The sequence below is a fragment of the Tenrec ecaudatus genome, chromosome 18 (genome assembly GCF_050624435.1).
Source record: "Tenrec ecaudatus isolate mTenEca1 chromosome 18, mTenEca1.hap1, whole genome shotgun sequence".
Taxonomy (NCBI): Eukaryota; Metazoa; Chordata; class Mammalia; order Afrosoricida; family Tenrecidae; genus Tenrec; species Tenrec ecaudatus.
In genome coordinates this window covers 21928538-21945011 of record NC_134547.1, presented here as the reverse complement: position 1 = coordinate 21945011, position 16474 = coordinate 21928538, and the positions used below count along the sequence as shown (strand labels likewise).

Here is a 16474-nt window from a genome sequence, read left to right as displayed (position 1 = left end):
TACCAAAAACAGACTTTGGGACCAGGGCTTGGCACTCCATCAGACTTGACTGGAAAATGCTCCTAAAGGCCAACAAATAGTCCTTGAACTAACTACAAGCTTTTCTTTTTTGTTGTTGTTGTTGTTGTTGTTGTTTTGCCATTGGATTTTTGTTGTTGTTTTGTTTTCTTTTGTTGCTTGGTTTTGCTCTGTCTTGTTTTTGTGCATGTTATTATCTCTGCAGGTCTGTCTAAATAAGATAGGCTGGATGAACAATCTGGAGGAGAAAACAACGGGACTGACAGTTCTGGGAGTGGGAGAGGTGGGGGGAAAGGGAGTTGGAGAGGTGGGGGAAAAGGGAGTGGTGTTAACAAACCCAGGGACAAGGGAACAACAAGTGATCCAAATCGGTGGTGAGGAGGGTGTAGGAGGCCTGGTAGGGTGTGACCAAGGGTAATGTAACTGAGAGGAATTACTGAAACCCAAATGAAGGCTGAGCATGATAGTGGGACAAGAGGAAAGTAAAAGGAAATAGAGGAAAGAGCCAGCAGGTAAAGAGCACTTATAGAGGTCTAAATACAGGCATATACATATGTAAATATATATGAAGATATGAAAATAGATCTATGTGCATATGTTTATAGATGTAGTATTAAGGTAGCAGATGGACATTGGGCCTCCACTCAAGTACTCCCTCAATACAAGAATACTTTGTTCTACTACACTGGCATTCCATGATGCTCACCTTCCCAACACAATCACTGAAGACAAAGCGGGTGCATAAGCAAATGTAGTGAAGAAAGCTGATGGAGCCCAGCTATCAAAAGATATAGCACCTGCGGTCTCAAAGGCCCACCAAGCGGCCATCTAGCTGAGAAGCAACAAAACCCAACTGGAAGAAGCACACCAGCCTGCGTGCTCACGAGGTGCTGAAGGGATCAGTTATCAGGCATCAAAGAACAAAAAAATTATATCATTGTGTGCTCATCTCCCTGATACGATGGCTGAAGACAAAAGGGTGCATAAGCAAATGTGGTGAAGAAAGCTAATGGTGCCCAGCTATCAAACGATAAAGCGTCTGGGGTCTTAGGGGCTTGAAGGTAAACAAGTGGCCATCTAGCTCAGAAGCAACAAAGCCCACATGGAAGAAGCACACCAGCCTGTGAGATCACGAGGTACTGAAGGGATCAGGTATCTGGCATCATCAGAACAAAAAATCATATCATTGTGAATGAAGGGGGGAGTGTGGAATGGAGACCCAAAGCACATCTGTGGGCAACTGGACATCCCCTTATGAAAGGGTCTCAAAAAAAAAAAAGAAGAAGAAAGAAAGAAAGGGTTTCGGGGAGGAGATGAGCCAATCAGAGTGCAGTGTAGCAACGATGAAACATACAAGTTTCCTCTAGTTCCTAAATGCTTCCTTCCCCCTCCCCCGCACTCCACTATCATTATCCCAATTCTACCTTACAAATCTGGCTAAACCAGAGCATGTACACTGGTACAGATAGGAACTGGAAACACAGGGAATCCAGGGCAGATGATCCCTTCAGGACCAGTGGTGAGAGTAGTGATAGAGGGAGGGTGGAGGGAGAGTGAGGTGGAAAGGGGGAACTGATTACAACAATCTACATGTAACCTCCTCCCTGGGGGACGGACAACAGAAAAGTGGGTGAAGGGAGATGTCGAACAGTGCAAGATATGCCAAAATAATAATTTATAAATTATCAAGGGCTCATGAGGGAGGGTGGAGTGGGAGGGAGGGGAAAAATGAGGAGCTGATGCCAGGGGCTTAAGTGGAGAGCAAATGTTTTGAGAATGATGAGGGCAATGAACGTACAAATGTGCTTTACACAATGGATGGATGTATGGATTGTAATAACAGTTGTATGAGCCCCTAATAAAATGATTTTTTAAAAATCTTGTTTCAGTGTGTGGGGGGTGGGGTGGGAGGTGGGCTCAAGGGCACAAGACCGCCCATTGAGCAATGGCAGAGTTGTTTTTCCTGCTGATATTTTTTCCTTTTTTAATAGTTTTATTGGCATATAATTCACATATCATACAATTCAATAGTTCAATCACATCAAGAAGAGTTGTCCGCTCATCACTACAATCAGATGTGAAGCATTTTCTTAGTTGTTGGACTCATCACTATTAGCTCTTCATTCCCCCACAATCTCCTCTTCCAGACTCCAAGGAACCCTTAATGCACCTAAGGTCTCTATAGATTTACCTATCTTTGATTAATATGCAGAAAATTAATTTTCTAAACTAACCATAACAAAATAAAACAAAAACCTCAATCAACAAGATAGCCCAAAATATTAAAACTAGCAAGACTTTAAAATGGATCAAAAATTTTTTCAACTGATCAGGTATTAGATTCTGACCTAATTGCATCTCCAGTCACCCACTTTCCAATGCATTCTGCACGATGGCAAAGCCACTCTATCTTCCAATAGGAAGATTCTCCCTGTTCACATTTAGTTCAATAGTTCTTTTTTTTAGTTCGATAATTCTTTTTGTTTGTCTGTTTTCATTGTTTTAACAGGGCCTCATACAACTCTTAACACAATCCATACATACGTCAATTGTGTCAAGCACATTTGTGCATTCATTGCCCTCATCATTCTCAAAACATCTGCTCTCCACTTAAGCCCCTGGCATCGGCTCCTCATTTTTCCCCTCCCTCCCACTCCCCCTCCCTCATGAGCCCTTGATAATGTATAAATTATTATTTTTTCATATCTTGCCCTGTCCGACGTCTCCCTTCACCCCCTTTTCTGTTGTCCGTCCCCCAGATCCTTCCTGCTGGCATTTCAATCGTAGCGTTTTTGAGAGAATGCCTTCTGAGTCTTGCTGTTGAACACTGTTAAGGAGTCACCGGCTGAGCGAGAATACTGAGCAGAATGGCCTGTCATGTCTGCCTCACCTGCTTGCATTTCCTAGTCCCTTGTCGCCCGTCAATCACTCTGGGCTGGGAAAGCACACACACATGCAGATTGTGCACCACCCCACTGGGGTGCTGGTGAAGGACTTCAGCCAGGTGGTCCTAGTCTCCCGGAGCGATCACCAGTTTCAGAATGGCGGGCAGACTGGGTTTGCCCCTGAAGCTGTGGGCTGCCTCCAACTTGCGTCTCCAAGGCATGGCCCTCCTAATGCCTACCCGCGTAGATTTCATCGACATAGCCCGCATTTACATATACAGGGATACCTCGGTTATCGGACTCAATTCATTCCAGATTCATGTTTCAACAGAAAAGTATGAGAACTGGGCCTTTTTTCTCATAAGAAATCAAAGAATTGGTTCCGAGATCCCAAAATGACACTTAAAATTCATTTTCCCAGGAATTTACATCATGGGGTCATTTAGCCTTTTCTTATATCACTGTCTCAGATACACTATCGCCATCAAATTGTTGATTTACCCAAATCAGCAGTCACATGTCAGTCTCTTCCGTAGTTGGGCTCTCTGTTTGGAGGGAAAGGCTTTCACAACTTTTGCTGCCTTTGCCATATTAAGCAGGCCTTTTTCTTTCTTTCTTCTAAGACTATTGTTAAGGTCGACCTCGCCATGTTGTATTCAACAGCCAAATCAGACAAGTGTGGGCCGAGTTCAAGTTTCACAATGACATCATCATCATCATTATTGTGGTTCTCACAGTTTTCTTCTTGACTTTACTGCAGGTATCACTGACTTTCTTTGGAGCCATAGTGAGGGCAGTTTACGCAAATAAAGCGCAAAAAAAGCACAATGACAAACGTTTCACCGCACTAACCCAAGCAAAGCAGGTTGAGCAAGAGCCACGCTCAGACAACCCCTTGGTGTCTGCAGCGAGATGTGACCCAGACTCACTCACCGCACATACAGATTTTTTTTTTCAAAGTGACTGTCAGGCGAAGTTACAAACATGGAGCAGATTTTCTTGCTCTTTGAGTAGTGGAAACGTTAGGTCGCAGAATAAGGAGAGAGGCTTGTCCAAATTCATGCCTGAAGACCCCCAGAGAAGAGGTTGGAAGAGACTCAGGTGAGCCTTAGCCAGCCAGAAAGACTACGTGGGCATGCTCCAATTCAGTCCCCCACCCCACCCCAGCCAGGTGGGCGGTAAACTTGGGTGGCCCAAACGGACTTCCTTCAGCCAATGGGTCAACCAATACCTTTGACCTCGCCTGCCCAGCCAGAGGCTTCAATTACCTTAACTGCCACACCACTGCCCCCCACCACCCTCATCTTTTTCTTCTGCTTTCTGCCCTCTCCCCTGGGATCCGGCTCCTGAGCCCTCTCGCGAGTGTCACAGTCTCTCGAGCCTCAGGTCACCATGTGTGGCCCTGCAGTCTCAGGAGGTTGCCCCTGTTGGGTGGTGGGTCCCAGCCCCTTTCAAGCGCAGTTTGGCATGCTTCCCTGAAATAGCATGTACTCTTCTGAGACGGTAAAACCCGCAACTTCTCCTGTCCTCTATAAAAACCTGCTTGGATCACAAACCAGGCTTTGGCGTGAATTCTCTCTCGTGGGAAGCCAAGAGCTGAGAAATCTAACAGAAAGGTCGAGCTGAGAGCCATTCGACAACCAAAATAGCAATATATTGCACGTACCATGGACTGCCAAATAACTATCTTGGAAAAGATACAGCCAGAATGCTCTTTAGAGGCAAAGAAGGTGAGATGTTAGCTCGCGTACTTTGAACCTGTTATCAGGCTAGGCCATCCCTGGAGGAGGCAGCATGCTTGGTAGCGTGACCAAGAGGAAAAGGATTGCCATGGTGGCCGCGACCGTGGGCTCTGGCATAAGAACAGTCGTGGGGGTGGCGCAGGACTGGGCAGTGGGCTATGCTGTGAGCTGGAATCGACTCCCTGGCTCTAACCGCAACAATACATACACACGCCTGTGAGCTCAGGCGCTCCTTTGGGAGAGTTAGAAATAGCTTCTTTTTCCACAAGTCGCCCGGCGGAAAATCATGCAGTACACCGATGAGCACGGCACTTGACTGTTTTCTGCTGGTCCCCTGTGGTTTCCCAGGGATCTTACCCTGTGGCATGTGTCCACTCGACGTTTACATGTATAGCTCCCTATGGGGCAAGCCTGAACTCGAAGACAGCAGGGTCGTGTGATCGCTGAAAACATAGATCCCAAAGCTAGACCGCCTGGGTCATATTCCAGGTCTGGAACCTTCTGGATGGGGGCCTTGGGAAGGTGGTCTAATTGCTCTCTGTCTCCATTTCTGAATCTATGAATAGAGAGAATACTTGCACTATGAAGAACCCTGAGAAGCCCTGGTAGTGTAGAGGGTTACTCGCTGGGCTGTAAACTGCAGGGTCAGCAGTTCAAAACCAGCGATGAGGCTTTCTATTACGCCCCAAAATAGTTGGTCTTGGAAACCCACAGGGGCAGTTCTACTCTGTGCGATAGAGTCCCTGAGAGTCGGAATCCTGCGCTGTCCAACAGGAGTCTGCCGTCATCCGGGACACGTGACTGAGATTCCCACCTCCTCTCAAGAAAGGGGTGGCGATTTGGGAAAAGTTGAAGGGACGCTTGAGTTCCTGTCCCCCATCGGGCACTGTGTGTGAGCACCGGGCGCAGGTCAAGGAAGACTCATTTTCCCAGGTCCTGCCCAGGAAACCACAGCTGGAACTCCAAAGGACGGCAAATATTCAGCACCGCGGAAAGCGCCTGGAGCCAAGCGGAATAGCCCATCTTTGGACTCCGCCTCCTGCCCACCATCCCAGGCCCCGCCCAGATTTAAAGATCCCTCATCCTGTTTAAAGAGGTGAAGGAGGCGCTCAGAGCTGACACAAAGACTCACCACAAAGACACAGGATGGCCTGATGGGGGTGGGGGGCAAGAAAAACAAACTTTATTGGGACGTTAGTGGGAGAAATGTGAGGTGGTGAGTTCTAGGGAACAAGAGACACTGGGAATCAAGACGGTGGGTCACTTTAAGGAACCATAAATTAACTTACAAAATAAATTAAGTCCCAAGCAGGGAGGTGGCTGGAGATACCTGGGGAGTTCTTAGGGGTCAGAGGGAAAATGAGAATTTCCAGGACTCCTCCCCCAAAGGGTGTGAAATGGAAGTCGGGGCTCTGGGGTCCAGGAAGAGGGAAGTCTGGGTTCAGCTGAAGGGCCAGCTCAGGGCCTTTCCTCCAGGAAGCGGTAGGTGGGGTTCTCATAGCCATGGTGCTGGAGGTCCCGGAGCTGCTGTTCTTCCAGGGTCAACACGGGGTCCACCTGCAACAGGCACCAGAGGCAGGCCTCCTCCCTGCCCTGCCCAGGCCTCCACCACCCTCCCTGCCTCAACCACACGCCTGTGTGTCTCTCACCTCCACCACGCCGTGACTGATGGCCCCGTAGGGCTTCTTCCTGCGCAGGAGCAGCAGGGAGAGGACGATCAGGGAGCCCCCGCCAGCCGCCATGATCAGCAGCCCCGACAAAGCCTCACGGGACACACCTGTCCCACCTGGTGCCTGCGAAGAGGAGAAGATGCAGAGTGATCCTTCGGTACTGTGTGCCCTTGGGTGTCATGTGCCGGCCATTGACCTCCAACCTCTGCCCCTGGGTATCCAGAATTGTCCTCTTACCAGCTCATCCCTCTGAATCTCCGATGAGTGGAAAGGAAAACCCCTGGGAACGGACACATTCACCTGGGAGAGCAGGAAATGTCAGGACCCAGGAGTCCTTCTCAAAAGTGTATCCCCCAAGCCCTCATTTTCTCTAGGCTCCACAAGTCCACACCCTCAGCCCCAGGAGTCCAGGCCACCTCTGCTGTCCTTCCTCCAGAGCTCAGAATCCGGCTCTCACCCCTGCTTCCCCCTCACGACACAGGTCTGACTAACTTACCTTTTGTTCATACTGCCCCAGGGGAGACAGCTTCTCTCTTGCAGACGGCACAGCAGCTTGTTCTGTGGACCCTGTCCACCAAGGTCTTTTTAGGATCGAGGGATACCATATCCCATCCCAGGGGTTTGGGGGTTCCCTGTTTGTGGACCCTTTTCTATCCTGGGGTTTGGAGGGTTCAGTGCGACTTTAGTGGTGGGGCTCGACTCTATGGGCACTTACCTTTGGGGAAGGTCATGGAGGTGTCCGCTGGCAGCCAGAGGAGGGGAGACAGGTGGAGCAGTGAAGAGAAGAGGGTGTCATAAGAGAAAGGGTCCCTCTCAAGGGCCAAGGAAGGAGGATCATGGTCCTACCGAACCCCCACTCACCCCTGCCCCTCACCACCCAATCATAGAATCTCTCTCCATCCTTTCCCACTGATTGTGGGTGCTACAACATGCCCAGATGTTAGGACATTAGAACTGAGGTAATGGACATCTACCCCCAAGTCTGACTTGGACTCACTAACCATCCTTAGAATCCGGAGCTTGCAGCCCATCCTTGTCTTCACTGCTGCTCCCCGGGAGAGGAACTTCCAATTCGTGGGGACCCAGGTGCTCAGTGTGGAGGAGTTCCTCTGAGGGGAAGATGGAGGAAGATGGCTAAGATGGTGAGTATGGAGATGCCACCAAACAAAACTGGGGAAAGGCAGGGCCAACAGGTGGGTGGGGGCAGGCAATCACCCCCATGGGTGGAGTAACCAGGGGTGTAGCTGGGAAAGTAGAGAGCAGGATGGAGGCAGGAGGCAAGAGGGTGAAATTTCAAGGGAAGGGCGGCCAAGAGAGCAGGTGGATTGGGGTGAGGTGTGAGCAATCCAGCCGGAAGGTGCGGTGGACCTGGGGGCTGCCACCCTTTCTGGCGTTCGTGTCCTTGTCCCTGGATTTGCAATACCCCTTCACCTGGACAAGGCGGCCAACATCTAGTGGCTTCTCTTTCTGTGCCCCGGGAGCTTACGCCAAAATGCCCCCTGCTGGATAGTGTATGAGGAGAAACACTATGGGGAAGAAAGACTCTGGGCCCATTTGGAGAGGGAGAGGCCCATCTGTGGCTGGGGCTCAGCCCCTGGATGATCCACTAGCTGAATGGGGCTTCCTGCTTGACGAGTGGCAAGGTTGGTAGAACAACCGCCCAGCTGAACCCTGCCCTGACCTATGAACTATGAGCAGAGGAAATGGTTGTGGCATATATTTCTCACTTGCTGGGGTGATTGGTTACATTGGAGTCGATAACTGAAATGCGAGGGCAGTCAAAAAGTTGGGGGCCAGGGTCTCCCTTCAGGACTTTGAATGGGGATCAAGAGTTAGGGACACGCACGAATCTGGGGTTGAAGCTCCTGAGCCAGCTGGGGATTCTGGTCAAGCAGGCCCAGGCTCTGGTTCATCCTTTCCTCGATCACTTGAAGGTGTGTCTGCACCTGTGGGGATCAAGGAAAAGAGAAGACTAGGCATGAAAAATGACAAGGGTTCAGGCTGGTGGTGGGGAAACCGAGGTAGGGCAAAGGAGGAAGGTCAACAGGGTCCAAGGAAAAGTAGCACACATAAGGGACAGGAAGCGGAGTACCAAGGTGGGAGACTAGGCTGTAGAAGGACAGACATGGAAAGGAGACGCCTACCATGCGAAGAACAGCATCCAGAAGACAGGCAGGGAGGCTGGGGCAGGAAGGAAGCTAGGAGGAGACTAAATGGTCCCCAGGACAAGTGGCGCACCCGCACCGGAGGCAAAGAAAGAACAGGATCTAGGCCTTATTATGTAGGTGACAGGAGGGGGAGGTGTGGAGGTCGGTAGGACAGGAAGGAGGTTCTGAGAGGGTGTGGAAGAGGGGTCAGAGGCACCAAAGAAAGCTCCAGAGGCAGGAAATGAGATCGGAGGTGGATGAAAAAGTGATGAAGTTCAAGGGCAAGACTGGGGAGTTCAAGACCACCCAAGGGAGTATTCTGGGACAAGAAGAAGAATTCGGATAGGAGAGGCAAAGGAGGAGGGGCAAGGGACAGGAAGAGAGTTCCAGGCACGTGAGGGGGATCCTGGGAACAGAAGGTAGGAATCTAAGGGGCAAGCAAGTACAGGGCAGGACTGGAAAGGGCCCTGAGGCACTGAAGAGGGTTCGGGAACAGAAGAGGGGGGTCTAGGTCTAGGAAGCAGTTGGAAACCACCAGCCTGCTCCAGGGGAGAAAAACGGGCTTTTTACTCCCAGAAAGAGTTGCTCTGTTCTACCCCTTCGGGTCGCTGCTAGTGGTTGGCGACGCCACGGCAGTGAGTCCGGGTTGGTGTTTGAGGGCTAGGGAGGAGGTCCCGGGGGACAAGAAGAGGACTAAGGGACAGGAGAAACCACTGAGGGCCTGAGGTCAGTGGAAGAGCGGCATATTTGGGATCTGGAAGAATCCAGGCACCTGGAAATGCAGCTGCTGGGCTTTCTCGGGATCCACGGCGGCCACGTGCTGGTAGTGGCGCAGTGTGTGTCTTTGCTCCTTCTGCTCAGCTCGCAGATAGCGCCGCAGGGCCGCCAGGACGCGCTCTGCCTGTGGAAGGGATAAAGGTGCAATGGAGGCCCACCTTCGCCTTCCTCGCCCTCGCCCCCCCCTCCACCCTCACGGCCCCCACACCTGAGGCGGGTCCCCCTGCAGGGCGGCCAGGAACCCTTCCAGGGCAGCCCGGCGCTGGTCGTTGATCAGCGCAATGACTCGGGTGGTGTGGGTCTCCACCAGGCGCTGCCGTTCGCCGGACACTTGCTCTTCCAGGGTCTGCAGAATGGACTGGAAGTGCTGGTGGGGCACAGGGGGTACAGGGTCAGGAGAGGGGAAGAGGGCTGAGAGCCTGCGCCACAGGGGTCTGGAAAGAGCAAGGCTGCCAGGGTGAAGTGGCGGGGGGCGGTGGGGAGAGGGCTGTATGATGGATCTAGGCTTGGGTATGACCAACTAGAGGGTGCAGGGGTCCTTAAACTACGGCCTGCGGGCCACATGTGGCCCCCTGAGAACATTTATCCGGCCCGCCGGGTGTTTTTACCCTGTTTGTTTTTTTACTTCAAAATAAGATATGTGCAGTGTGCATAGGAATTTGTTCATAGTTGTTTTTTTTTTTCATTTTCATTAAAAAATTTATTAAAATTTTGGACTTTTATAAAACATACCTCCATTTTATCACCATGTTCTAGGAAACTTTGATTCTATTAGTAGCACATGTCTGTATGTACATATGTGCATGTATATATATATATTCATTTTTGAGTATTAATCTTAAGAAACTACAAAAAATAATGAAAAGACCTCAGAATGAGAAAAGAATGTCATATGTGGTGTTAGAACATTAAAATAACATGCAGTACATTTCCATTTACTAGTACAAGGGATATAACATACAAATCAAGAAAGAATTAATAGGAAAATTGTTACAAACTTGTTGGGTAATCTTCAGAGGATTACTGAAATAGAATCATCTCCTGTATTTATTGATGCCATGATTATCTCCCCATCTTCATAGTGTGAATGTACATGAATAATTCAATCAATACCAAGAATTACTGCTGTGTGTTTCAAAATATTGTTCTGGCCATAGTTGTTTTTTTAACTATAGTCTGGCCCTCCAACGGGTCTGAGGGGGCAGTGAACTGGCCCCTGTTTACAAAGTTTGAGGACCAAATAAATAAATAAACATTTTAAAAAGTTTGAGGACCCCTGAAGGAGACTGAGTGGAAGTGCGAGGTGGAGGGGAGGGGCTACAGAGGTAGAGTGGGGGAGGAGCTCGACTGCGGTAAAAACCACCAGAGAATGTAAACTGTATTGAGTGGGAACCATCTGGGCATAGAATTGGGCAGTGCTAAATTTCACAAAGGGGAGACCTGGGCCAGGCATGGGCCGGACCCACCTGGAGACCCGCTGAGCCTAAAGGCAATGGATTGGGTGGTACCTAGGGTGAGGTGAGGGAACAAGGGCACACCTGAGCCCTGGGACAAACGGAGGGCAGCCCCAAGGTGAAAGTTACAGCGGTGGGACATGAGGAGACCAGACCTACTGAGGAAGGAGTGAGGAACAGTCAAGACAGAGGGGTGGGCCGGAGCCGGGGAACCTGGCAGCATTGACGCAAGATGGAGAAGGATCCGACTGTGTCTGCAAGGGGGCCCGCCGTAAGAGGACCCCAGGGCCAGCCCTCAGAAGCAAGAATCAAGTCCAGATCAGGCAAACCATGGCCATTGTGAGGAGAACAAAGCCAGGTCAGATGCAAGCCAAGAGGGAGCCAGCAGAGGTAGGACCAAGAGGGGCCTAGACAGAGCAGGACTTGAGTGGGGTGGGACCTGGCCCAAGAAGTGTGTCCCAAGTGATAGACATGCCGCTGGGGATCAGCCTACCTCATTCAGGGCCTGTCTGTCGGCTTTGGGTAGGTTCTTGGACTGGTTGTCTGCCATGGCCCACTCACGCATCACCTGGGTGGAAGGAAGAGTTTCAGGATGAAGCGTCCCTCCCCCCTCTTCAGGACCCTGGATGTCCTAGCCCCTTGTCTCAAGGCCTCTTGGGTTTTTAGGAAGGCAGGCCCAGAAGGACTTTAAGGTGGGAGAATAGCCAGTTAGCACGGGGTCTCCTAGCCTCCCAACAGGGCTCTCGGTGGGACAATGGATCCTGGTGGTCTCAGAGAGTCGTGTGAAGGACCAGGAGTTGCTAGGCGCCTGGGAAGCCCTTGAAGTTTGTCTCAATGAGGCCCTGGGGCTTCCTGAGTTGTAAGCAACTCGGTGGAGTCCCAAGCCCCCCCTCCACCCCCCCCTGTGTCATCACCTCGTTAATCTGGCGCATTCGACGTTCCTCCAGGCCCATTTTAGCCCTCAGAAACCCCTCGTGCTCAGTGATTTCCCCAGGCATCCCGAAGTACACATCCACACCGTCTGTTGGTCTCGGAGTGGGAGTCCCTGTAAAGCAGGGGTTGGGGAGGTCTGCCTGTGGCCTAGCTCCAAACGACCTAGAGAGCGCTATTTCCCAGCATGCACTAGAGACCATTGTAGGCCCAGTTTCGCTACAGCTGCTGCCACCTGGCACCAGGGGAGGGGAGAAACAGTTCTGCAACAGCTCTGTCCTAGCAAATCCTAGGCATCTCTCCGTCACGCTTTCCCCCAAATGACTCTTAGGACCCACTCAGTGGTCCTTCCCCTTTCGTTTGTCTACCCACGAAATCAGTCTCCTCCTTGGCATTCTTCACAGGGCAGCCCTTTCCCCGCTTCTTTCTGCCAAGCGCTCCCTTCCATCCCACCCAAACGGCCCCTCTCTTGTTGAGCCCTCCCAAAGGGGCCCTCAGAGGAAGGCTCCCCAAATTACCTTCCCGCCAGAGTGGAGGGGTGGAGGGTGCTGGAGATTGCCTCACCTTTGCTGATCCCTGCAGGGGTATAGGAGTTTGGGAGTGGGGCTCGTTCCTCCTCCTCTTCCTCTTGAGCCCGTGGGAGCTCCACAAAGTAATCATCTACCGGCTGTGGGAAGGGTTCTTCTTCCTCCTCCTCCTCCTCCTCACCCCCCTCTGCTCTGCCCCCCAGGGGCCAGGACCGAGTGGAAGGGTCACTGAAGGAGCAGAAGGTCTGAGGCAGTAAGACCCGGGCTTCAGCCTCCGGGATCCCATCCCCACCCGGGAGCCTTGGGATGGAGGCGGTGGGGGGTGGGGTGGAGTGGGGGGGTTGGGTCCCGTCCACTCACCCAACTGTTGTCTCAGACATGTCAGGGGTCGCCAGAGGCGGGCAGCACACATACTCGACACCCCGGAACTGATCCACACCACAGGGCAAAAGCATGCCAGAGCCATGCAGGACAAAGCCCTGGGAGCTGCAGGCCTGTGGGAAGGGTGGGCCCACATGCCAGGCTTGTGGGGTAGGCAGGGGCAAAGGGGTCTTGAACTCCTGATACTGGAGATAGGGGGCTGGGAGATGGAATTCTTAGGTCCTCGTGAGGAGAAAACGTTGGGGCTCGGACTCCTTGGTTGGGAAGATCTTGGGGGCTGGGGGCTGAAGGCCAATTTGGGCAGAAATGGGGCGAGAGTCTGGCAAGGCTGGTCTGGGACTCCTAGATCCAAAGTGCAGCCATAGCTGAAAACCGGATTCGTACTTGGCTCGCCGAGGTGGGAGAGGGTTGGGGGCTCAGGGTCTTAGTTCAGATGGACACAGGTTTAGGAGTCTGGATCCCTGAGCCTTGTGGGGAGGAGGGTAGGGTACTGACCTCCTGGGCCTCCTGATGCCGCTGGGTGGAGCTCTCGCACTGGTCCATGCGTTCTTGGTGCCGGAAACGGCAGCCTTCAGGCACCAGCAGAGCCTCGCTCACGAACTCACCCCCTGGCCGTGGGAGGACCAGGGTGAGCCCTTCCCCCAGCCTCCAGTCCCACCCACCTCAGGATCCTGATATTTTATCCACGAAGGCTTCTCTGACTCACTTGGGACCCAGCCTCCTAAAGTGAGCCTGAGACCTAGCCCCTCCAAGACCCCCTACTTCACTCCCCTGCCCCCCCGCCCCGCCGCCGCCCTGCGGCTGTGACTCACGCAGACAGCGGAAGGGCACAACCTGATGGTGAGGTTGCGCACAGTGACTGTCCCGAGCATCTCCACACCAGCGCTCCATGGGGATGGCCTGCGCCGCCTGCTCCACACGCACGATCTGTAGCTCCGGGTACATCTAGGGAGAGATGCAGCCCTGTCAGCCTCGCCCCTCCATGGGCTACTCTCCATCACCAGTGACAGCCTCGCAAACCCTACAGAGCAGTTTTACTCCGTCCTACAGAGGAGCCATGGCACACTGCATTACATGTTGCGCTGCTAACCTGGACGCTGGAAGTTCGAAACCACCGGCTGCATCATGGGAGAAAGATGAGGAGCCTTTCTGCTCTGTAGAGTTACCCACAGGGGCATGTCTACTCTGCCCTATAGGGGTCTTCATGAGTCCAAATCGACTCGATGGCCGTGCATTTGAGGTTTGCTATCGAGTCAGCTATGAGTTGGAATTTACTCGATGACAGTGGGTGAGTTCATGAGTTGGCTACCTGAGACGCTGGGGGTCTAAGCCACGCCTACTCATGAGCCCCGCTTCCTAGTGGCCTCCCAGCCCCCCAAAACCCCGCCATTTTAGACCCCGCCCTGTTACCTGTCCAGTTTTTTTATGAAGCGCTCCCCACCATCCCCCCCCGCGCCCCGCCCCCCGATTCTCAGCCCGGCCTCTCCACTGGCTCCACTTCGTCGGCTCATAGACTCCCGCACTGGAAGCCTCTCCTCTCCTCTGGCCCACCACCCTTCTCTAAAGTCCTTGTCTTAGGCCGATTGTAGATAGCCACGCCTCCTGGCTGTCCAGCCTCCCATTGAGATCCTCGCCAGGCCCCTCCTTCAGTCACGCTCACTGACCTCATCCTTACTCCAAGCCCGGGACCGATTGCCCGCAGCTTCCCCTCCCCAAACCTAACCTCAGGTTTGGCCGGAGCCTAGCAGCGCCTCCGCTAGCCACGCCCCCCGGGCCACGCCTTTCGCGCCACCGGTTTCCAGTCCGCAAACCCGAGGACCTGGTCTCCCCGGATAGATCCCGCCCACCTGTCTGCAGTACTCCAGCACCCGCTGCGGGTCCCGGAGACAGCGTCGCGAGCGTTGCGGGTCTGGCTCCCAGCGACCCGTGCGCAGGTCCCGGTGAAGGGTAATGTGCCCGCATAGTCCGGCCACCTGGGCCGACCCTGGCACCTGAGGGTGAGAACGAAGGCGTCTGTGAGGATGCTGGGGGTGTCGGCATCCGCGGAACTCCCAGCACCCAGATGTTTCGACCCCAGCACCAGCTCCCTCCCCCAAGCGCCACAACCGCCTAGGAGAAGGCTCGGTTCCCCGGGTAACCGCTCCAGTGGGGCGGGGGCGCTCCGGCTCTCCTGTTGCTATAGCGACTTGGGTCCCCAGGGAGTCTAGCTGCCTAGTTGCTGCGGAGACAGGCTCCGCCCCCACCCCATACAGCCCTGCTGGAGCCCGAAGGGGTTAAACCTGGATCGCGGGGGAGGAGGCCTGAACCCAGGCGTTCTGGCCCCTCCTCCCTCCATCCTGGCCTCCACCTCCCATTGCGGGGTGCAAACACCCTCAGGCCTGGCCGGTCTGGACAATCAGTCCTTGAAGGATGATGTGCGATAGCCTGGCTCCTGCCCTGTGCCCTGGGAGGTTATGGGGGTCCGCGTCTGGGTGCAAAGGATGAGGGGCCTGGATTTTGGGCCCTGGTGCCTTTCTGGTGGGTGGGCCTCGCGTTCAGAGGAGTGGGGGCTTCAGGCGGAATCTCCAAGGTGGAGGACGTCTGGGGAGACCTCAGTCATTTCTGATGTCTCAGGGCCGGGGATGGGGCATCAGACGAAGGGGTCGCTGGGGCCTGGGCCCAGTTGATGAATGCCCAGTGCTGCGGGGGACCGCTTGGGGGCCCGCCAACCTGGCTCCAAAGACTGCACTCTCCGCCCAGGGCACGTCCCCGTCGGGGCCCAGAAGCCCGGCCCCGCCCCTCCCCCACCCCCGGACCTGGCCCGGCCTCACCTCGGCCGCCCCGGGGCTCCCTTCAGCCAGGCTCCCGGCGGCGAGCTGCGCGAGCAGAAGCAGCAGCGATAGTGGCAGCAGCAGCGGCAGGGGCGTCGGGCCCCAGCAGTGGCCCAGACCGCGAGCGGAGGGGCTGGCTAGCCCCATGTCCCAGCCCTCGCGCCCTCCCGGCCCCTACTCCCGCCCTGCCCGCCCGGCCCCAGCGGTGACAGGAGCTCCCAGCGCCAGGGCCACCGCCTCCAGGCTGCGCCGGCGCCTCTCGCCCCGCCCCGCGCCCGCCCCGCCTTCCCGGCCAGGACAATAGCGTGGCGGCTCTGCGCTGCGTGGAGCAGCGCGCGATCCCCGGGTGGGGGCTTGGCGCAGGCGCCCCTCGAGATCCCAGGCGTCCCGCCCCAGGGTAGTGCCAGCCAGGCCGGAGTGTGGGTGACGGGCTTCGCAGCTGTGGATTCTGCGTCCTCCCCCTGGACCCAGGAACTCACCCACCCACCCCCACTCCACCCCTAAGACCCACACCCCCTATCTGCTTCATCTGCTCCCTGGGAAGCCAGTGCTTGGGACTCCACAATACCTCTCTTGAGGATCCAGGAATGCCCAAGTTGACTGCCTTCCAGGCAACTCATAGCGACTCTATAGGGTAGGACAGGGGTCCTCTAGGTCCTGGACACTGTAACTCCTTAAGAAGAGTAGAAAACCTTGTCTTTCCCCCATGGAGCAGCTGGTGGTTTCCAACAACAGACCTTGCTGTTCACAACCCAACGGGTAACCACTACCCCACCAGGGCTCCTTCCAGGAATGAAATCCCCCCCCCCCCCCATCGAGAATAGAACAGTTGATACTCAACCCTTCTTCAGATCTAAGGACCTGGACTTGGGGCCCTGGACCTTCCTCATCTCAAGCCACAGACTGAGCCCCTGAGTCCTCCTTCCTCAGACCCCGGTGTCCCTGCCTCCTGACCTGCTTGCCAAGGATCCTGGTGAGTGAATCCCTAGTTTAAAAATCTTTGGACAAAGACTTTCAGCACCTTAGCCAGTCCGGAGCCAGTAGCTCAGAGCAAAAATCTGGGCTCCAATCTTTGGTTTCAGGACCAAGGGATTTCTCTTTTCCAGCTCCCCTCCCATACTTAGGACTCATTG

General features: G+C 54.1%; 1 protein-coding gene across 1 annotated transcript; it reads right to left on the bottom strand.

The window, feature by feature from the left end:
* Positions 1 to 5811: 5811 nt before the first annotated feature.
* On the bottom strand, positions 5812 to 15510 carry APLP1 (amyloid beta precursor like protein 1). The gene is made up of 17 exons (XM_075536279.1): positions 15342 to 15510; positions 14379 to 14522; positions 13344 to 13476; positions 13027 to 13139; positions 12511 to 12644; positions 12188 to 12378; positions 11608 to 11738; positions 11187 to 11261; positions 9448 to 9606; positions 9235 to 9363; positions 8162 to 8261; positions 7317 to 7424; positions 7031 to 7057; positions 6812 to 6882; positions 6553 to 6615; positions 6295 to 6438; positions 5812 to 6202 (listed from the first exon to the last, which is right to left on the bottom strand). The coding sequence occupies exons 1-17, from the start codon at positions 15486 to 15488 to the stop codon at positions 6104 to 6106; spliced, it is 1968 nt and encodes a 655-aa protein (XP_075392394.1). The 5' UTR covers positions 15489 to 15510; the 3' UTR covers positions 5812 to 6103.
* Between the last annotated feature and the right edge of the window lie 964 nt (positions 15511 to 16474).